This window comes from Sceloporus occidentalis, unplaced genomic scaffold (assembly GCF_023333645.1).
Source record: "Sceloporus occidentalis isolate IW3139 unplaced genomic scaffold, rSceOcc1.0.p SCAF_36, whole genome shotgun sequence".
Taxonomy (NCBI): domain Eukaryota; kingdom Metazoa; phylum Chordata; class Lepidosauria; order Squamata; family Phrynosomatidae; genus Sceloporus; species Sceloporus occidentalis.
The window spans coordinates 5,769,624-5,791,543 of NW_028317016.1; the positions used below are offsets into that span (position 1 = coordinate 5,769,624).

Genomic DNA, 21,920 nt, shown 5'->3' on the forward strand with positions numbered 1-21,920 from the left:
TTGTGGGGAAGATGGAGGAGTGTATTGCAGGCTTTGAGGGCTTTTAGCAAAGTATGGAGGTTTGCTTAGGCTTCAGTTGTTGTGGGGTTTGAGTCAAGGATGACCCCAAGGCATCGGGACATTCAGGGTTCCCTCAATGAACTGTAGCTCTTCAGTGCTGGCAGCACTCATGCAGGCCCAGACCATAACATTCCCACCACCATGCTTGACTGTAGGAAAGACACACTTGTCTCTGTACTCCTCACCTGGTTGCCGCCACAACAATTCTTTTCCGGATCCTCAGAGAGTTCTTTGCCATGAGGTGCCATGTTGAACCTCCAGTGACCAGTATGATAGAGTGTGAAAGCGATAACACCAAATTTAACACACCTGCTCCACATTCACACCTGAGATCGTGTAACACTAATGAGTCACATGACACAGGGGAGGGGAAATGGCTAATTGGGGCAAATTTAGACATTTCCACTTAGGGGTGTACTCACTTTTGTTGCCAAGGTTTAGACATTAATGGCTGTGTGTTGAGTTATTTTTAAGGGGACACCAAATGTTGTGGGAGGAGGTCTGTGAGGGTGACACCATGAGCTAAGATTCTGTATGGCCTGTTGTGAAAGGAGGTCTGTGGGGGTGACACCATGAGTTAGGATTCTGTATGGCCTATTGTGGTTGGAGGTCTGTGAGGGTGACACCCTGAGTTAGGATTCTGTATGGCCTGTTGTGGTTGGAGGTCAGTGAGGGTGACACCATGAGTTAGGATTCTGTATGGCCTGTTGTGAGAGAAGGTCTGTGAGGGTGACACCATGAGTTAGGATTCTGTATAGCCTGTTGTGAGAGGAGGTCTGTGGGGGTGACACCATGAGTTAGGATTCTGTATGGCCTGTTGTGGGAGGAGGTCTTTGGGGGTGACACCATGAGTTAGGATTTTGTATGGCCTGTTGTGGGAGGAGCTCTGTGGGGGTAACGCCATGAGTTAGGATTCGCAGTTTTCTTTTGGTCTGTATTGTGTTTCTATTCTTTACATTACATTTATTTATGAAGGCAGAACAATTTAGAAACACATACAATAACAAACTGGTACAAAGGAGAAGAGGGCCCTGCTCTTGCGAGCTTACAATCTAATTCATGCAACTGGAGATATGCCAGCGCATCCTACGCCATACGTGAACTTCTCAGAATAGCATTATGTATGACTTGTACATTGTTTTTTGATGACCCAATGCGCTACTTATAACCTTGGAGGGATTCTCTCTGGCAGATGTTGCTCATGAGTTATTTTTATCTCTTCAGATCATGTGCAGCTTTCCAATGAGTAATGTTTGTATAGGTTGTATTCATGTTCCTTATGTGATGTAAAGTTTTTTGGGGGGAATTTCAGTCATCAGGATTTCATTTTGTTTTATCTTTCCTGGAATGTCTACCAGACCCATTAACGGGGACGTGACGTCAGAGCCCAGACGACTCTATGAGCCGCAGCCCACCCTTCGTTGCGGTATCCGTGGCAACTGCATCAATGTACGTATGACGCACTAAACTATGGCGGAAGGCCCACCCCCTCCCCTTGAAAGGGAAAAAGAAGCGTGAGGAGGAAGCTTAGTCACTAGGCGCCTCCTACGCCCGCTCGTGAGGTAGCCGGGCTTTCTGAGAGGACTATTGGTTGTCTAGAAGCGCAGCACTTCCTGGATTGGCTATCGCCGTCCGAGAGAGTGACGCAGTGTAATCTCGCGATACGGACCGGAACAGTTTTTTCCCTTTTACTCCTCCTCTGACAGCGAGATCTTTCGAGACTTTGCACGCCTCCATTCATCCCCGTGTGTGGCTGCTGGCCTGTTGACTGTTCGCCGCTCGTGTCCCTTCCCACTGCTCACTCTGCTGCAGTCATGTCTGTGGTGGGCTTTGACTTGGGTTTTCAGAGCTGCTACGTTGCCGTGGCCCGTGCTGGAGGCATTGAAACAGTTGCTAATGAGTATAGCGACCGCAGCACCCCGTGAGTATACCCGGCGCCGCCATACTTACTGTCGCCCTTCGCTTTGCACATGCTTATTCCCCACCCGAAGGCCCGGGTTCCCACCGTGATTATCGATACTTATGACGATGCGTCCACCGTGTGTACCTTCATTGACTTAGATATGGCTCTGTGTCCAGTGATAATTAATAATGGGGCATATTTACGTGGGCATACTTATCCATTTATTATTGCTTATGTATCTAGATGTGAGTATAATATATATATATATATATTTGCTCAGGTATCCATTTGCTGAATAGATCCCATAGTTTAGTGCCAAGAAATGTGAAAGAATCCGGACAAAGCAAAGATGTGTCTTAAAGAAAAGACACCTGTTTTCATTTTTCACTCTAGGGAATTTATTGGTGTGGGACTATTATGAGATAGGATAGCCCCACATTACACCACTAGTGATGTGTACTTTAGAATCCATAGGGGTGATGCTCGAATTATTGTTTTACCTGAGCTTGTGATCACCCCAGGACTTAAGGCTTTCCCACCATTAGTGACATTTTAGTGTACTAAGATTTACTTCCCAGTTATAACACCCCACCGCCTGTTTCCCGGCGTAGTGGTTTGGTGACAGTTGTGCTGTTCTATTTCAACAAACGTGAGAACCCGTAGTGAGGTAACTCGTTAAACATCCACTCCTGGTTGAGACGCAGAGAAGGGCAGCTACCTGGCAGTTGTTGGAGAAACCTTTCTGGTAGTTTCCTCCTCGTGTCCACAATGTTTCCAACCGCAATGACCAGCAAAACACACTTTAGTCTGATCTGCCAACACCTGTGTGGTATGAGAATGTCGTTAAATGGCAAACGGTAGTGATAGTGAAGTGACGCGTTGAAGAATGTGTTCGTTTAAACCTCAAGAACTACCTTTGTACAAGAACCACTAAAAACACTTGAGCTCACACGAGCACCGTAAGATACGAGATTGTTGAGGATACGAAGACAAATGGGGTCTGTTCAGTAAATGGTGAGTTGGCAGGAGATGTTGAAAGATTTTGGTCCCTCATAGATGGTTAATTGAGTGATCCAACGCACCCTTCACTGGATAGACCCCTATTTGTCTTTGCACCAACAAAAAAAAAAATTATAAATGGTCAAAGTTTTAAGCAAGGTTTCACTGAGGGACACGATTTAGTAATTTCAGCCGGTGCCTACTTCCTGGCATTGTGCTAACCAAGGCTCTGCAGATTTCAAATTTCACTGCGCTTCATGGAAGTGCCCTGCACCACATTCAAAGATTGAACTGAGGCACTCAATTATTCCTGTAAGTGTTCTGGACTTTTCTTTATAATGATACTGAGAGATTGGTGTATTTTCCTATTTTATTTTAGTTGGTTTTTTGTTTTGTTTTTTTTATACCATGGAAGTAAATAATTTTTAGATGAGGTTGTGTACCAATGTCTGTGTTACACACACTCACACACGCATACCATTGTGTATGGCATCCCACACATTGTGTGTGTTTAAATATATACGAAAATAAGGTAATTAAGATATTTACGTGATTCATTGGAAAACAATAGAGCTTGTTGCAATACTCTGGTCTTCTGGGTTAGCAACACTTCAAAACAATTACTATTAGTCACCTTATAAATATATAAAATAGCCAAACAATGATAGCGATAAGAGCAATTGGTGTAAACTATTAAAATAAGGAAACTGACACCCAATCACAGAAAAAAATAATCTAACGTGGTCTTGTCTGAGCAAGAAATTGTGCGATTGACAAAAATGAAGCCGCCAGGTGTGCAGATAAAGCTTATTGGAACAAAATGAGATTAAACCAGGTTTTTGTCAGTCCTAAAACTCTTTCCTGTATACTGTACTTAAATACATTATAATTTCTCCCCCTCTAAATGCGAGAATTATCTGGTTCTCTGCAGGTCAGTGGTGCATGTGCAAACATTCTCAATTATTATAAGTACCGTATTTGCCCGATTATAAGACAAGGTTTTTTCCAGAGCAAATGCTCTGAAAAATACCTCTCGTCTTTTAATCGAGGTCGTCTTATAATCAGACCTCAAATAGGTCTGACTATGAGACTAAGATCCAGATCCCCCGCAGATCCAGATCCTCCTGTGTTATACCCCCCTCCCCCCCAACTTACTGGTGCTTCTGAGTCCCCGGTGCTTAGTCCGGGCAGCGTGTAAAGCTCTGCACGCTGCCCGGACTAAGCACCGGGGACTCAGATGCAGGGGACCTGGATGCTCCTGTGTTATCCCCCCGTCCAATTTACCGGTGCTTCTGATTCCCCAGTGCTTAGTCCGGGCAGCGCGTAGAGCTCTAAGCGATTCACGTAGACAACTTCCGCTCAAGCGTGTAGAGCTCTACATGCTGCCTGGACTAAGCACCGGGGACTCAGAAGCACCGGTAAGTTTGGAGGAGGGAGTGCTAAATGGGGGGGGGGTAAGGCATTTCTGGAGGCAGAGTGCTCTGTGGAATGCCTTTTAACCCCCTTAATGCCACTCTGCCTCCAGAAATGCCTTTTAACCCTCTATGCGCCACTCTGCCTCCTGAAATGCCTTATACCTCCCTATATGCCACTCTGCCCCATAATATGCCTTTTAACCCCCTAAATGCCAGAGTGGCATATAGGGGTATAAGGCAATTCTGGAGGCAGATTGGCACATAGGGGGTCAAAAGGCATATCATGGGGCACAGTGGCATATAGAGGGTTAAAAGGCGTATCATGGGGAACAGTGGCATTTAGAGGGTATAAGGCATTTCTGGGGCAGAGTGGCAAGCCTGGGGGCAGATGTGCATAACTGGGGGCAGGTTGAAAAAAGGAAGTAAAAACAAAAACATTTTTCTCAATCATAGCTTTTATTAACAAACAATTGTTCACATAGTTTACATGAATTAACATTTACTGGTAAAAATTTTTTGCTATAGGGTCGTCTTATGTTCAGGCTTTCTTTTTTTTCATTAATTAATCAAATTTTGGGGGGTCGTTTTATAATCGAGCAAATACGGTATTCATCTTTATTTGTCTTAATACAGGACTCAACAAACCCTGGGTGCCAGGTCGCCATGGCGACTAGAAACCGCTTCCTGGCGCCCGGGGGGTTTGCAGGATTGCCATAATGAATCCAGCACCGTATGCCCTATTAGGGGGAGTAGTGTGTGTATGCATGCAATAGTGTTAGAGTCAGTGTGTTTGTGTATATGTATAGTACCAGATGTTAGTGTGTGTGTATGTGTATAAGAGTGGTGTTGGCAGGTGTGTACGTGAGTGTAGAATGTTAACGTGTATGTGGAGAGTGTTGTGTTAGTGAGCTGTTTAGGGGGCACAGGGCCAGTTCTTTCACTGTAACTGTGGCTTATGGGGAACACTTTTTATGGTACCTATCTCGTCTACCTCTGAATTGTACCTCCATGATGTGTAAATGGAGTGAGTGCTGGTGGGGGCTGCCAGCGTGTTTTTCTTTTTTTGTTTCTTCGTTTTTGTATTTTTTTCACCAGCGTAACGCAAGGAAAGGAGAATGGTGCTGCTGTATAGACAATGATTATAAACTGCCCAGGCCTCCTGCCCAAAGCAGTACAAGGTAGCATCAACAATTATGAATTACATCAACACTTCTGCACAAAACAGATTTGCTTGTTATACGCTTAGCAAAATAAACCTGAGCAAGTTTGAGCCACGCTAGCATCCTGAAAACCTGCAATTTTGCTTAGCGCTTTTAACATGTGAAACAAGTGAGGCGCAAAGCACAGCCAGCCTACTGTTTTTAGTGATCGATTACCATTTAAAGCCATGGCAAGTTGAATCCCCACTTCAAATGAAGAGTGAAGATTTCTGCTCATCACACCAAATGTATGTTGTTTTGTTTTGTTTTGTTTTTTTTACACACAAGTTCACATTCCTGGCTGGTCCATCCAGACCCTGTCAACGTTAAACCCAAATTACAGGATTATATGGGCATTAATTGCTCTGTTCTGTGGCTGATTTGGAAACTCTGTCCTAGAAGAAAAACCATTAGTGGGGATGGTGCTAATGGGCGTGTAAACTGTAACTGATACCTTGTGTGTAGCGTCACCTTGAATGCATATTGAAGTATTCCGTAAAAAAACCAAAATCTGGTTAAAATGCTGTCTGCATCTTGTGCTAGTTTTGGCCACTTGAAGCAGCCTGTTGCTGGTAGGGAAGCGCTTCCATTGAAACCAATAGGAGCACTTTTTGAGCATACACGCTGGAGGTTTTGTTAGACTCCTAAAACTGGAGATTGACTGCACGCTCCAGGGGCTAGCTTGGCAAATGCCAGCAAGGGACAGTTCAAACCCCCATGTACATGTGCGGAAAGTACTCCAATTAAGTTCAGTGGCACCCCTTTCCTGTCACTAATTGGCTGCTTCATCAGGCCACGTAATGAATTATTTTTTAGTGGAGCTGGGCCTTGTATGGCGTGTGCTTTCCTGTAGATTTTGTGGCGAAATCTGCTTTAGCTCTACAGTGATATGTTGGAAGGAGCATTTGTACCTAGTTTACTCAATGTATGTTTTCCATTGAGTAAAAAGTAGAACACATTGTTACAATCTGGTTTTGCACTTTGTACCTTCTGAAGATGTGGCTGTGATGTAACTGGGTACAGCAATGTCAGCATATCCAGCCATTCGCCATGACAATTCACCATGGTCACTGTTTAGAAAGCCAATAAAGAAGTGAGAAGGGAGGGGGGAAATACTGTTGGTAAGCCACCCAGCAATCCTATGTAGTAATGCATAATGGAGATCTCCCACATTACGAGGGGTGTTGCATGAAAAATATGTGGTCTGGATGCCCGGTCATGGCACAATGGAACATATACTGCATAGTATACTTAAGTTACTTTAGATGCTCTCTTGGTTCTCACCATATTGAGCTCTTTTGGAAAGTTGAGTTTCACCAGATCTGTTGCATTATTGCCCATTTGTGGTCTAGTGGTTCGGTGTCCATCTTTTCTGTGCAAAATAATCCCATGCTATTAGTCAATAAGCCAAGCTTCAACTCCCACAATTCACGCAAGATCATGGCTGGCTTATCCATGTTAGGAATTTGGAAACGCCATATGTGTATTGGTACAAATCTGAATCTTCATGCCATCTTCTTAACCTAGCTGTTTGTGCTTCTTTTAGAAAGTTTGGGAAATGTTCTCATTATTTCTGTGGTAGCCAATACCACAAACGGCATGCTTCTCCTAAAATCGTTGACCACAAGAGTGGTAGGATCAGTGCCAGCTGTCAACTGTGGATATTTCCATAGGCTGCTTGAGCTCTTTCTATGCTCTTCACCTGCCCAGTCTAAAGCCTGGAGCTTAGTGGCCATATTCACAATAAGTGATGCACATTAAACTTGACGTTATTTTATTTAAAAAATCTTGCAATTGATTTTCTTTTAATCTGTAAATGTTTTGTGAAGTATCAAGAATTATATTCTGGGTGTGGCATGTCCTCTTTTGTGCGGAACATGCATGAGTAACACCTTGAACAGGTTTGGTCATGAGATTAGGCTGTGGCATTCCCATATTTATTTTGGGTATAATTAAGTTTGAAGTTCCTGATTTTGAGCAATGGATAATATTGTGCAGTAAGAAAGCTTTCCAAAATAGCCATGTTACTGGTTTATTTTTTAGCACTTCACAAAATGCGAAGTCAAGAAGAAAAATCTAAATCAAATCAATGTTTGTTAACCTTCAAACCAGCATCGATTTATTCTGGGTACGCTTGCAAACAGATTTTTAGGCACTCAGCAGGTAGGTTGTCCCACACACCTTGGAGGAATAACCACAGTTCTTCTGCGGATTTCGGCAGCCTCCGTTGCTTGTGGAGATCAGGGCTCCGTGTGTGTGTGTGGGGGGGGGGGGGGGGGGGGTCATACCATCACTTCCAGGACTCCATGTTTTTCTCTACGCAAAAGATGGTTCTTAATGACATTTGAGGTCGTAGTCTTGCTGCAGAATAAACTTAGGGCCTTCGTGATGGATAAATATCTGCCTGTACTTCGTGGCGTTAATGAGACCATTAATTCAGACCAAATCCCAGCGGCGCTTGCACCATGCTTCACTGTTGCCTGCAAACACTCATTTTGTACTCTGTTTTAAAGGCAAGGGGTGTTAAAAACAAGAATTCTTACTTTACAGCATTTTCACATCCTACAAAGACTATTGCACAGTACTGTATATCCCGAAAAGTAGCCTTTTTGATGTTTACAAATAGCAGCATTATTAGTACTTTGCTACAAAATTACTGTTGCCATGGAAACTTGCCAAGTGCTTCTGCTGACTGCCACATACTTGGCACTAGGGCTGAAACAACGAATCGATAATAATCGATAACGGAAATCGTTGTCGACGATTTCCGTTATCGATTAATCGAGTGATCGATTCGTTGTTGGAGCACTCGGCTCCTTTTACTTACCTCCGCGAGCGTTCCCCGCTTCCGCTACACGCGCTGCACTCTCCGCCTTCTTCTAGTTGCGTGTGGCTCCATTCGCACAGAGCGATTCGCGGGGGTGGGGGTGGGGTTTCAGGGGATGCAGGGCAGAGTGGGGGGGCAGGGCAGGGTAGGAGACTGGGTGCAGGGCAGAGTGGGGGTGGGGATGCAGGGCAGGAGACTGGGTGCAGGGCAGAGTGGGGGTGGGGGTGCAGGGCAGAGTTGGGGGCTGGGTGCAAAGTGCCAGGGCTGGGTGCAAAGTGCTGGGTGCAAAGTGCCAGGGCTGGGGCAAAGTGCTGAGTGCTGGGTGCAAAGTGCCAGGGCTGGGTGCAAAGTGCCGGGTGCAAAGTGCCAGGGCTGGGTGCAAAGTGCTGGGTGCAAAGTGCCAGGGCTGGGTGCAAAGTGCTGGGTGCAAAGTGCCAGGGCTGGGTGCAAAGTGCCAGGGCTGGGTGCAAAGTGCCAGGGGTGGGGCAAAGTGCTGGGTGCAAAGTGCCGGGTGCAAAGTTTCTTGAACAGTAATAGTCCACCTCTTTTCAGAATGTTTGGGGTTATTTTGTTTCATAAATATTGTTTGGGTTTTTGTACTTTGAAAATATTGTTTTTTTATTACATCATAACAAAATAAGAATGTTAATGTAAATTTTAAGTTGTTTTTTAACATCCAGATCATTAAATTATTTTAAATAAACAAAAAAATTGTTATTAAAATAATCGTTAGTTGCAGCCCTACTTGGCACCTTAGTTTAAAAGTGCAGCTTTGTATGTTTCGCAGCCCTAGGCAGAAAAAGCCTGTTCCATGCCTTTACGGCAGTGAAGTATGCCTTTGCTAGCACCTGCTGATGTTTGTGGAACAGATGCTGGCTACTGACATGGCTGCCTATTTAGCCCGTGCCGTACATGTGTAGTAGAAGAGGTGCTTTTCTGAAATGTTTGTTTTGCAGCATATGATTATTACAGATGGTTACATACGATATTTGGTGACCATGTTCCTTAGCTTCAAATTATATGTAAAATAGCAGGTTTTCTATGTTGGTCAGCTTTGCCATATTCAATAAATGTCTGTAACGGGTCTACAAATTCGGTTGCGATCTAGGAGCTAGCTAAAAAAGATTAGGAAACATTTTTTTTTACCCCTTGGTTAAAGGATGTTTATTGGGGCAATACACTACACATGCTGACTGGCACTATACATTTACACACACACTGACAGAATGCACACGCTGACTCTGATGTTAGTATACACATACACGTTTGCATAATACAGCCCAGTATACTTTTCTAATGAAGTTTCCTTCTGTTGCAGAGCATGTGTTTCATTTGGTCCCAAGAACAGAACAGTTGGAGCAGCAGCAAAAGGCCAAGTAAGTTAATTTCGATTGTAAAGACACAAGCTTTTGGGACCTCAGAAGGTCACAGCATTTTCATCTGTTTATAGTCTCAGGCTGTGTCTATAACAGTGTTGCTCTTTAATTTCCTCTTTGCTTTTAACTAAAACAAGCATCCTTCCTGCTCGCAAGGTCAATGGGTTCTTTCTTAAAACAAAAAAATACTTTTTACTGCATTCATGAAGAGGTGCCCTTTTACGATAAAAACGTGTCGGTAATATGCTTTTGTAACATTTTGTCCTCCAGGCTACATGAGTAACTTAATCAAACAAAAGCACCTTGGCAACCTGGTTTTAACAAAACCTATTGATAGCTGGTGAAACTGGCATCACTATCGTTTTTAATTCTTTGCTCTGGAGGTTTTCCAAATCGTGTTTGTGCAAATGTAGTATTTCCTGATGCTTTTTTGGTAGGAAAAATGCTGACTTGATGCTTCCTCTATTTCCTCTAGGTGATATCGAATGCAAAGAACACATTACAGGGATTCAAAAGGTTTCACGGCCGAGCATACACAGATCCATTTGTCCAGGCTGAAAAACATGGCATTGCTTGTGAAGTTGTTGAATTGCCTACAGGAGCAGCTGGTTTCAAGGTCAATAATATGAAGAATTGTGTGCCGCTGCATACTTCACTTTTCACCTGACCTCCATGCCTATATTATATACACTCCATTATAGTAATCCTATTTACTGCCATATGTCTTTCACTGCCCATTCCAGAATGTTGTGTGTTAGGGGCTAGAGGCATAAAATGACAAAATGCTTGCCTTTTCCAGGTGATGTATCTGGAGGAGGAGAGAAGCTTTACCACAGAGCAGGTGACGGGAATGCTCCTGACCAAGCTGAAGGAAACTGCAGAGAGCGCGCTGAAGAAACCTGTCGTGGATTGTGTTGTAGCTGTGAGTTTATATTCCTTATCACAGTGAATGGATCTTTTTTTCCTAAAATCCTTCTCATCCCGGCTTCCACATGCTTTAATAAATGTGTCATTTTCCAGGTTCCATGTTTCTTCACTGATGCCGAAAGGAGATCTGTTATGGATGCCACACAGATAGCAGGGCTGAACTGTTTAAGGCTAATTAATGAAACTACTGCAGGTAATCAACCAGTCCACTGACTACATGTGTGTCTCCACACCGGGGTGGAACTTTCTAATAGTTTAAGTTCATCACAAATAAAAATGGATGGTTTCTAATTTGGGTGGACTGCTTACTTAATAAGCTTACTTAGTAGTTAAGCTTCAGTCTGTTTAGAAAATGAAGAGGTTAGAGTTGTATCGTTCCTCATATTGACTTTTTTTTTTTTTTTTTTTTTTCTTCCCTGTTTAGTTGCCCTTGCTTATGGAATATATAAGCAAGATTTGCCTGCCCCAGAAGAGAAGCCAAGGATTGTGGTCTTTGTGGACATGGGGCATTCTGCATATCAAGTGTCTGTGTGTGCATTCAACAAGGGAAAACTTAAAGTGAGTTCCTTACTGTAAAAATGAAAAAATGATCTGCTCTAATCACGTCTTCATTGAGAGTACCAACAGGACTTTCCTCACATTTAATTGTTTGCAGGAATGCTTTTTATATTGCAAGTGTGGAAACACAGCCCCATTTTACACAGTATGAGTGGGCTACGGATTTTAATGCGTTTTAAGTATAATATACAGACCTTAACCTCTAACGCTGACTTAGGAAAAAAACTCCTATTTTTTTTTATTATTCGTATAAAGCACCACCAGTTTCTAGCATTAACAAAGTAAAAATGACTATTTGCGTTAAAGTTAACACACGCTGCAGTATTCCGGTACAGGAGATAAGGATCCCGTTCTTGCTTACAATCTATTTGCAATGGATTTCTTGGGGGTGGATAATTTGATTGTAGCAATGGTCATGTAGAGGTCTCTAATGTGGGGAGAATTAATGGTCTTTTTGAGGATGGGGGTTGTGGGTATTAGGGGGGGAATATAAAGTTGCACTTCTGATACAGTTGAGAAAAGCATAACTGTTAAGATGTCCGGTTACAGATGTACTCTCACAATTTTTACAGGTTTTAGCCACTGCGTTTGATCCAACATTGGGAGGCAGGATGTTTGATGAGGTCTTGGTAAACTATTTCACTGAAGAGTTTGGTACAAAATACAAGCTGGATATCAAGTCAAAAATTAGACCTCTGCTGCGCCTTGCTCAGGAGTGTGAGAAACTCAAGAAGTTGATGAGTGCAAATGCTTCTGAACTGCCCCTGAATATAGAGTGCTTCATGAATGATATTGATGTCTCTGGATCGATGAACAGGTAAGACAAACACTTTCTCCACTAGGGCAGGAATTGTTTTATAACATATGACCTGATCAGTTCAGCAGAAAAAAGGCATGAAACACAGAGTGAGGGTAAATATTGAAGGCTCTTATCGTAATTATTTGAAAAACAACCTGCTGCATTGTGAACATTCTTGCAATTTAAGTACTTTAGCCCTGACCTTTCCTGATTAAATTATCCCTAGATGAAACTAGTAACAATAATAAAACAAAGTTAGTTTTCTGAAAGCCCTAGTGTGTGAGATTAGCCGTGACAACAGGCTAGTGATTCTCTGTAGATAACTGCTGTACTGCACATGCGAGTGCAACTCGAGAGTAATCCTTTCCAACACCCACAATTCAAACTTAATCCTAAATACACATGCACCCCCCTCCCTATGCTGCCATATTGAGTTTAAAAACCCACTTCTGGCTATGGAGGTAGATGATAGGACTTTTTGGTAATCTATTGATGTGTAATACAGAAATGTTCTTCCTCTATACAAAGGGGCCATTTTGAAGAAATGTGTGACAGTCTCTTATCTCGAGTTGAACCTCCTCTGCGTAGTGTTTTGGAACAAGCCAGTAAGTATATAAATGACCAGATTGAAGAAATGTGTAAATCAGACATTTTGAGAGTATAACCTTCTAGTCGGGAGGGAAAAAAATACCATACTGGCCCGATTAGTGTGTGTGCGGCCTGTAATCTGTGTAGTCCGGGACATGAAGGTGTGCCCCCCTCCTTTTTTCAAGCAGCGCGGTTAGGATCCAGAGCCCCCGCTGCACAGCAGGGGACCTGGATCCTCCTCTCTGGCAGCCGGTGAACATCAGCGCAGTGCAGACAACCTCTGCTGCTGCCGGCACTTCCCCTGGGACTTCTATGACGGTGCGCCTGCACAGAAGCCCCGGCGGAAGTGGCAGGCAGAGGTTGTCTACCCGCATTCCGCAGACGTCCACCAGCTGCCCCCGCTAGACCAGGAAGTCTGGGGATGCGTTGGTAAGTCGGGGGGCAGAGTGGCATATCTATAAATAAGGGGGGCTAAAAATGGCCATTGATTTTCCAAATTTCTGTTTTATATAACTAACTGCATAATAGATACCAAAAATGTTAATACCTATATTCCTGTTCATTAGATAAAATACCATTCCACTCGTGTATTTTTTCTTTAAAAACTTTAAGGCTGCTGCCTATAATCGAGCCAATACAATATAAAACGTGCTTCTCCTAAATAAAATATAAGCGATGATGATGACTTACTTGGAGGGACTCTTGAGTCACTGATTGGCAAAAAATCCTGGTATATTTGGCTCTCGAGCTTTTAATCTTATGTAGTGTTCTGCATTGGGGATAGTATTCGCTTATTTTGTTTTTCCCCCTCAGAGCTGAAAAAAGAAGATATCTACTCGGTAGAAATAGTTGGTGGTGCCACTAGAATTCCTGCTGTTAAAGAACGAATAATGAAGTTCTTTAACAAAGAAGTCAGCACAACTCTGAATGCTGATGAAGCTGTAACCAGGGGCTGTGCATTACAGGTTGGTATATAGACTTCATCCCAAAGTGGATTCAAAGGAAGCACCATGAAAAATGAGATCTTCTGAGAATGAAACACTATACTGTGTATAGTGATAAAGAATAGCCCTTAAGAGTTCATTCTTGCCCATTCCTATATATTTATCTTTTTGTAGGTAGTCATGTGATATTTTCTTGTATACACTACTCAAACACTTTACTCACAGGATGGTTGCTGGTAATAGAGTTCCCTTTTCCATCATACACTTGGCTCCTGAATGACTTAGCCTAGAGCATTGTACTGTTTACCTCAAAAGCTGCTTAAGAGATGCTAGTATAGAAATCCCTTTTTCACATTCTGTACACCAAGGCATTAGCCAGCATAGTGTTTATTCTTTAAATATTCAGTTAGTTAAGCCTGCCACTGTGACCAATAAAAACTCTGGAAGGCTTCATTATCATTGCCATAAAGGTCACTTAAAATATTTTATCTGGACAACAATGGCAGCCTACAGGGCTGTACACAGAGGAGGGTTATTGGAATAAAGGAGATAAAACTGACTTTTTGTCAGTGCAGATTTACATCACTCTAACCTTGAGCTGACGTTGATTGCTAAGGCACTAAGTGATTCCTTCACTAAGGAAGTGGTTATAGTTTTGTAAAAGAGAGCTACTATGATCAAACACGTAATTTCATCCACTCTTTTGCAGTGTGCAATTCTGTCTCCAGCCTTTAAAGTGAGAGAGTTTTCTATAACTGATCTGGTGCCATACCCCATATCGTTGAAATGGAATTCCCCAGCTGAAGAAGGATTGAGGTAAGAACATTGATATATTTTTTATTTTCTTTTAACCCCTTCGTGACAAAGGCTGATTTTACTTTTTGTACCCTTCGTGACAATGGCCGTTTTAACATTTCTGCGCTGCTCGTGTTTAGCTGTAATTTTCTTCTTTCCCGTTTACTGAACCCACACACATTAGATATTGTTTTTTTCAGGACAAGAAGGGCTTTCTTTAGATGACATTGTTTTGATTGTATCATATTATTTACTATTAAAAAAAGTATAAAATATGGTGAAAAATTTAGAAACTTTTAGTTGAAAAATCTTTTACTCATCTATAAAAGGTAATGAAAAAACCTGCTAAATAGATTCTACTATTTGTCCTGAGTTTAGAAATACCCAATGTTTTTATGTTTTTTTGCTTTTTTCTGCATGTTATGGAGCAATAAGTACAGGTAGCGTTTTGCTATTTCAAAGCCATTTTTTTCCAAATCTGGTAATTCTTCCCTCCATGTGCCATTTCGGGTATCTTGGAAGCCGGCCAATGCAATTTACCCCATCAAATCCTATATTTTTGAAAACTAGACAGCCCAGGCTATTCCAAATGCTGGTATTTTAACCCTTTCCAAGCACTTATTCTACCATCAGCCTTTGTCAAACTTTATGGTAGTAATTTTTTTTGCATTTGTTTTTTCACACACATTTTACTTCAGGTATGAATAAACAGGTTCTGGTATATGTCACTATCATAAAACACCCCAATATGTGTTTAGCAACATCTCCTGAGTACAGCGATACCTCACATGAATGATTTTGCCTGGCTGTTCGGGGGCAAAAGGGCCACATTTGGGGCATGAACATTTTTCAATGTTGAACTTTGGCATTTGGGGATCCACTGCCCATGCCCTATTTGGTACATCTTTGAGCCGGGCCTTTTCAGTGTGCCCAACAAAACCATATATTTTTGAAAACTAGACACCCCAGGGTATTTTAAATGCTGGTATTTTAACTCTTTGCATGCACACTTTACCACCAGCATTTTTTCAAAGTTTGCAGTAGTATTTTTGTGTGTGTATTTTTCCCACACACACCTACTTTATGTATGAATTTACAGCTCCTGGTATATGCCGCTGTCACACGACACCCCAATATGTGTTCAGCAACATCTCCTGATACCCCACATGCATGGGTTTGTCATTTTTGGGGGGAACTAAAAGGCCACATTTGGTACGTGTGCATTTTTCTAATTGGAAATTAGATGTGTGGCCATCCTTCCACCCCCCGTGTTAATTGGGACCTTGTTGAACCCGGCCAATTCAATTTACCCCATCAAATCATAATTTTTTTTAAAGTAGACAACCCATGGGCATTTAATATGCCAGTATTTTAACTCTTTCCATGCGAGAATTGTTTTAAGCTAATATGCTAATTTTAGGACTTGCTCACAAAAATATATATTTTTTTGCCTTTTTTATTTTTTTAACATTTTTTTTCAACTTGAAGGTTCCCCTGATAGTGACATCAGTGGGAAATTATTTTTACATTTTACTGGTTTTTTACTATTTTTTTTTTCTAATTTTATTTTTAATTTTTTCTAATCACACTGTGATTAAAAAGCCTAGCTCCATTGACTTGCATGGTTGAATGCAGTACCTATATTCAACCTGCAAGTCGAGCCAGAGTTCTCTAGAGGGTCTGGAGACCGTCTAGCGAACTTTTTAGACTTTGTTTTTCTTTATTGAATTTTCCCGGACCGTCGCCATCTTGCTGGTGGCGAAAATCACCGGCAGCTGCGGCTGTGACCGCTCTCCGGAGCGGTCACAGTCCATCCCCAGGTAAGTGTTTGGTGTCGCTGGATGCCTCCTGATCGAGGCATTCCAGCGACACCATTTAAGTTTAGGAGGCGATCGTTGATCCTCTCCTAAACACTTTTAAAACGGGCGTCCGCCGCCATACAAAGTATGGCGGATGTTGACGCCCCGGGGAGGGGCCAGAGATGGCCCCTTTGTGCCGATAATGGCGTTGCTGAATGCCTCGAGGTCGAGGCATTACAGCAACGCCGTTTCAGGGCAGAAAGCGAAAATAGATAGCTTTCTGCACCCGTTTAATGACGTGCCGGTCCTGGCACGTCATTTGTCGTTATCGACTTGAATTTCCGTGACGTGCCTGGACCGGCAATTGTCATCAAGGGGTTAAAGGCGCAATTAAAATGCACTATTAATTGCATTAATTGTTGTTCTTAGTTTGTTCTGAGGTAAAAGATAGGACTAATATGTTTGACCCAAGTGATTTTTTTTTTATTGGATGCTATAGTAGAAGTTTAAGGGAAGTAATGGAACCCCTGCTGCGTACCTACTTTCCTAGCATAGGAGACAATGTCCCTTATGTCTAGAAGTTTCTGCAAGAGCCTGGTCCTTCTGTAACACGGTTCTTTATCTCCCTTGTGAGATGTGTACTGTAGAAATATTGCATTATACTATGAGTTTACTGGTAGATACACAGGTCCAGGCTTTAACATGTCAATATAGTGCTTCTGGTAATGCAGCCTCCTCAAATTTCCAAAAATATACCTTTCAACTGTCAAGTGTTGGCAAAAGGTACCCATGTTGTGTTTTGTTGGTTTTTTTTCGTTTTTTTTCCTCCATCCAATATTGTAGATGTAGGTATAAGATTGTATTATAATGTTCTTGTAAAATGCTTTTTTTTTTCTTTTTTTTTTTTTTTCTTTCTTTAACTCTAGTGATTGTGAGGTATTCCCGAAGAACCATGCAGCTCCTTTCTCCAAAGTGCTTACTTTCTATAGGAAAGAGCCCTTTTCTCTGGATGCTTATTACAGTGCTCCCAAGGAACTACCCTACCCAGACCCTTCATTAGGTAAAATTGGAACTGCAAATCTGATTAATTTGCATAAAACTTTGCCGTCTCTTGATATTGTTTCAAACCTACGGTTGAAGTCTGTTACTTGTCACGGCCTTTGAGCGATTTTGTTGGCTTAGATCCCAGACCAAAAGTTGTCGAGGGATCTGTGGGTCGGGTATTAAATACCAAGTATGGTGTCACAAGGTGATGGTTAATTGTCTGGATTACTGTGTTCATTTGTTTAGGTCAGTTTCATGTTCAGAAGGTGATCCCTCAAGCTGATGGATCCAGCTCCAAGGTAAAGGTTAAAGTTCGTGTAAATGTCCATGGGATATTTAGCGTCTCTAGTGCATCACTTGTTGAAGTCCACAAAATCGAGGAAGGGGAAGAACCAATGGAAACGGATCAAGCATGCAAAGACGATGAGGTAGGCTTTATAGGCTTATAGGCTTCTTAAGATTTATAATACTGTATACAATTTGTGGTAAACAGCATAGTTCCTTAATCTTTTTGTAGCTTAGTTTTTAATCATTTATGAAATTTTGGTTGTCTTATATGACCCAAAACTCTGTTTGCAGAAAATGCAAGTTGACCAAGAAGAGGCTAAATCAGAAGAAAATCAGCAGGCACAGCAAGAAAACAAGACTAACCCTGAGGAAATGGAGGTGCGTTTATTACCATATTTATTTAAGGAACTACTTGTGTATTTCATAATTTCAAAATTTGAAAAGGAAGTTCTAAGCTCCAACGTCCTAGAAAACTGGTTTTGCAAAGGGTTATGCAAACATCATGTTCTGGCGCAAAATGGTAGAAGTAGTCCATCCTGCTGAATGTTCCTGTGGTGCCCTCCACTTCTACCTTTGCACTAAAAATCCTCTTGATAGGTGACCCATAATGTAAATAGCATAATTTAACTGCATGTGTAAAGTATTGTCCAGAATATGAAGAATATTCTAGTCCATGCTTAACAGTTGCAGTTTAAATTCCAGTTTTGTTCATGCATAGTATTTAACATTAATAAATACCGTCGCAAGCCGAAGTATAGTTTTGGTTCTCTCCCCTTATAGACAACACAGCCTGGGACCAAGGACAAGAAGACAGATCAACCTCCCCAAGCCAAGAAAGCCAAAGTAAAGACCAACACAATTGACCTGCCCATTGAGCACTACCCTCCATGGCAATTGGGAAGAGACGTCTTGAACTTGTTTGTGGAAAATGAGGTTTGTAACATGTTGACTGTATACACATTAGGTGTGTGTTAACATTTGGAACTGCAGTCCAGACTTTCATGTTTCTCTTTTTTTGTTTGTTTTTCTTTCCATCAGGGCAAGATGATAATGCAAGACAAGCTAGAGAAGGAGCGTAACGATGCTAAAAATGCAGTTGAAGAGTATGTGTATGAGATGAGGGACAAACTGTGCACCATTTATGAGAAGTTTGTCAATGAAGATGTAAGTGTGTTTGATTTTAATGTGTTTTTTTTTTGTTTTTACTTGGTATGGTCAAAAAAGCCGCTATAGGCTAGAGACACTGGATAATTTCTGGAGAACGTGTCCTTGCATTAGGAAAGGAATTATTTGAGGGGCACGTTTAGCATCAGTGCTATATCAACAGCGAATAGGCAGGTCGTCTTGAGCTTTTACCAGCCTAAAGCTCATTATTGGCTTTATCGCTTATCTGCCTTTTAGCTAAGATCAAACGTAGTATCGGTTTAGTATCTGATACGTCCCCTATCTGGGGACCATGTTTTTAATGGATTTTTGGAGCATGGAGATGGATGAAGAGCTTGCTCTGTCCACTCCATGCCTTGACCTGGTGTACCTTCCGGTTTGTTACATCTGAAATCGCTTCGGATCCCATTTTACATGTAATTTGAGGAAACAAACTTGCATGTTATATGATTTTTAGGCCCGTAACAGCTTGATTCTCAAGCTGGAAGACACTGAGAACTGGTTGTATGAAGATGGAGAAGATCAGGCCAAGCAAGTTTATATAGATAAATTGAATGACCTGAAGGTAACTCAAATAACTTGTGGATTTAATTGATAAATTTGGGTACTTATCTAATAAAAAATAAATAAATAAAAAACCCAGGATATATGCCTATAGCCAACACTCATATTCATTTTTTTATTTACTTCTAGAATTTGGGGCAGCCAATTCAGACACGCTATCAGGAGTCTGAAGAAAGACCAAAATCATTTGAAGAGCTGGGAAAACAAATTCAGCTTTATATGAAAGTGATTAATGCCTTCAAAAATAAGGTAACTCTTTATAAATTGTCTTATGTCCACAGAAACTTAAAGCCACGGTCACAGTGATGACCCTGTTTGCGTGCAAATCATTGCAGTGAGAGAGTATCAGTGCTTATGCATATTGGTATAGTTTAAATATGCAGAGAGACTTTCTGGTGAAACTTGAAATTTTCAACAAATTGTTTTTTAAATTGTGTGATCGCTAAGTGAGTTTATTTCAGAAACCTTCCTGGCAACATGCAATAATTACCAAGTATGATTGAGGAGTTAGGTTAATCCACAAACATACACATCCATTTTACCATTTGAGCTATGCTACAAACTTAGAGGTCTCTTAACTTTCATATTGATAAAAGAAATCTCAGCTCTTCACTGGTCTAGACCCATTACAATGTTGGTAACTGGCTTTTTCCTAAAACCTTTTGGTTTTCCACCCCACAGGATGAAGCATACGACCACCTGGATCCTGCAGAGATTGAGAAAGTGGAAAAGAATGTGAATGAGGTGATGGAATGGATGAATAACAAGATGAATCTCCAGATGAAGCAGAATTTAGCCATGGATCCAATAGTGAAAACCGTAGAGATTCGCGCAAAAACAAAAGTGAGTTTTGAGTAGTGGGGATAGATCATCTTGTGTTTCTAAGATATATATATATATATATATATATATATATAATTTTTTTTTTTAATTTAAATTGAGTGACTTTAATTGTGTTTTTCATACCTTGGTTACTTTGCTAGTTTGTGTCACTAGGTGTTTTCTATATCCTTTTCGTTTTCTATACACTGTGCATTCTTTCAGAGAAGAAGTCTGTCTCAAAGGCTTTCATTTGAGAACAGAGTTTTTATGTCCTTGGTCATTTGATCATACCTCCCTATGAACACTGAGCTGTAATAAATTATTCATACTGTTTTGTACGAGTGTAGAAAAGGTAACCCTACCCAATGATGCTAGCGTGTTCCACCTGGCTGGGCTGTTGAGATCTACTTAACTATAGAATTACCCCATACATGCTAAACAAACCTTTGTTAAAATGCCTGGGTTAAAGTTGGTTTGAAACGGGTTACTTACCCTTCCCGTATTATTTATTTTTTTTTTTTTTTTCTTCCCCCTCTGAAGGAGTTGACGGGCATTTGCAACCCCATAGTCACAAAGCCCAAACCGAAGGTGGAGCCTCCAAAAGAAGAGCAACAGCCGAACGAGCAGAATGGACCAGTAGACAATAATTCAACAAGCCAGGGCCCACAAGCTGCCGAACAGTGCCCCGATACAGCTGCTTCTGACGCAGAGAAAAAGCTTCCCGAGATGGACATTGAATAATTTCCATTATCTTTCTATTATAAAACCGTATAATAAAGCTTTAAGTTGTTACCATCGTATGGCTCCGAATACAGATCAGAGAAAAGTGACAGCAATTTTCTTGTAGTTTCCTAGTCAACCTCCTTTTCTTTCCAGCGTATTTTTTTTTTCTACACTCTTTGACGTTTGTACATTTTTGTCATTTTTCTTTGTTGCGTTAGGATAAGTCTTTGTTGCTACAGATGATTAGAGATGGCTGGATCTTGTCCATAAACAGACAGGCTTGTGTCTGAAGTTACAACAGATCTGTAGCTTAATGTAGTAGGATTCATGGTCTAAAAAAAAAAAAAAAAATATTAGCTGAAAAGCATCTGACCCCAGTAAAAGCAACACTCCTGTGTTCTAAGCGTTTTTAAGACTTTTTAAAGATGAAGTCTTGGTTTGCATCTCTTTTCTGTATGCCGCACTTGCGCCCTGATGACATCTGGTTGACATCAGCATCTTGCATGGCAGACTGGTTGCTTGGTGAGGCTAGTAAGAAATGGAGTATTAAAACCCAGAATTTTCCATGTGTCTTCTGATAGTAAAAATCCTATGTTCTTGATGTTGAGGAGCTGAAATCTGCTCTCACTTGTTCCCTAAGTATTAAGACTTACATTCTATATCTATACAAGGCATCTATATATGTGTTCCAATCCACTGCTTGACAACTTCTGAATAGAAGAATCTTATGTTTATAAAATGTTACAGAAGATCTTAAATATTGGTTAACATATAGAAGACAGAGAACCATGTTTAGTTGAATCGGGGAAACCACAGGCACTCCTGGGGGAAGCCATGAATGTATTGTTTTGGAGCTGGGGGTTTAGTGTTGATAGTCACTTGAAGGGTGCTTGTGGATTCACTTGGACCCATGCAGTGCAGCTTACCTGTCAATCATCCTTCATGTTATTTTAAACATGGGGCGAGTAATAAGTAAATGTTTTGTGGTATAGCTTTCTGGTAACCATATTGGTCCCAGGAGAAAACTGGATTCTCTGTTAAGCACATAGAAATTGTATTAGAGATGCTGTACATAGATTATTTCAACCAAATTGAAATGTCATGTGCAACATGTATACGTATTTTT

At 41.3% G+C, this 21,920-nt stretch overlaps 1 protein-coding gene and 1 pseudogene across 4 annotated transcripts; both read left to right on the forward strand.

Moving 5' to 3' along the window:
* The first annotated feature begins 1,874 nt into the window (after positions 1 to 1,874).
* On the forward strand, positions 1,875 to 20,812 carry LOC149297883 (heat shock 70 kDa protein 4-like). 4 transcript variants are annotated; one of them, XM_089488024.1, is made up of 20 exons: positions 1,875 to 1,981; positions 9,722 to 9,779; positions 10,255 to 10,395; positions 10,579 to 10,701; positions 10,800 to 10,899; positions 11,131 to 11,264; positions 11,837 to 12,081; positions 12,592 to 12,668; positions 13,465 to 13,616; positions 14,305 to 14,411; positions 17,116 to 17,249; positions 17,480 to 17,661; positions 17,813 to 17,901; positions 17,991 to 17,997; positions 18,302 to 18,454; positions 18,560 to 18,685; positions 19,143 to 19,250; positions 19,379 to 19,498; positions 19,931 to 20,092; positions 20,612 to 20,812. In XM_089488024.1, exons 1-20 carry the CDS (start codon positions 1,875 to 1,877, stop codon positions 20,810 to 20,812), a joined length of 2,526 nt encoding a protein of 841 aa, XP_089344150.1. The 4 variants fall into 4 exon arrangements, with proteins under 4 accessions (XP_089344150.1, XP_089344148.1, XP_089344147.1 ...); XM_089488022.1 differs by lacking the exon at positions 17,991 to 17,997 and having other exon boundaries at positions 17,813 to 17,899; positions 19,379 to 19,522; XM_089488021.1 differs by lacking the exon at positions 17,991 to 17,997 and having other exon boundaries at positions 17,813 to 17,899; positions 19,379 to 19,518; positions 19,918 to 20,092.
* On the forward strand, positions 18,903 to 19,077 carry LOC149297884 (U2 spliceosomal RNA; annotated as a pseudogene).
* Positions 20,813 to 21,920: the final 1,108 nt, after the last annotated feature.

What these genes read in the sequence shown, in the direction of transcription:
- LOC149297883 (XM_089488021.1), top strand. Translation starts at nt 1,875, where the DNA reads ATGTCTGTGGTGGGCTTTGACTTGGGTTTTCAGAGCTGCTACGTTGCC. An exon ending in CAGGAGCAGCTGGTTTCAAG is followed by an intron (nt 10,396 to 10,578) that starts GTCAATAATATG and finishes TGCCTTTTCCAG; the next exon opens with GTGATGTATCTGGAGGAGGA. An exon ending in GTCTCTGGATCGATGAACAG is followed by an intron (nt 12,082 to 12,591) that starts GTAAGACAAACA and finishes CTCTATACAAAG; the next exon opens with GGGCCATTTTGAAGAAATGT.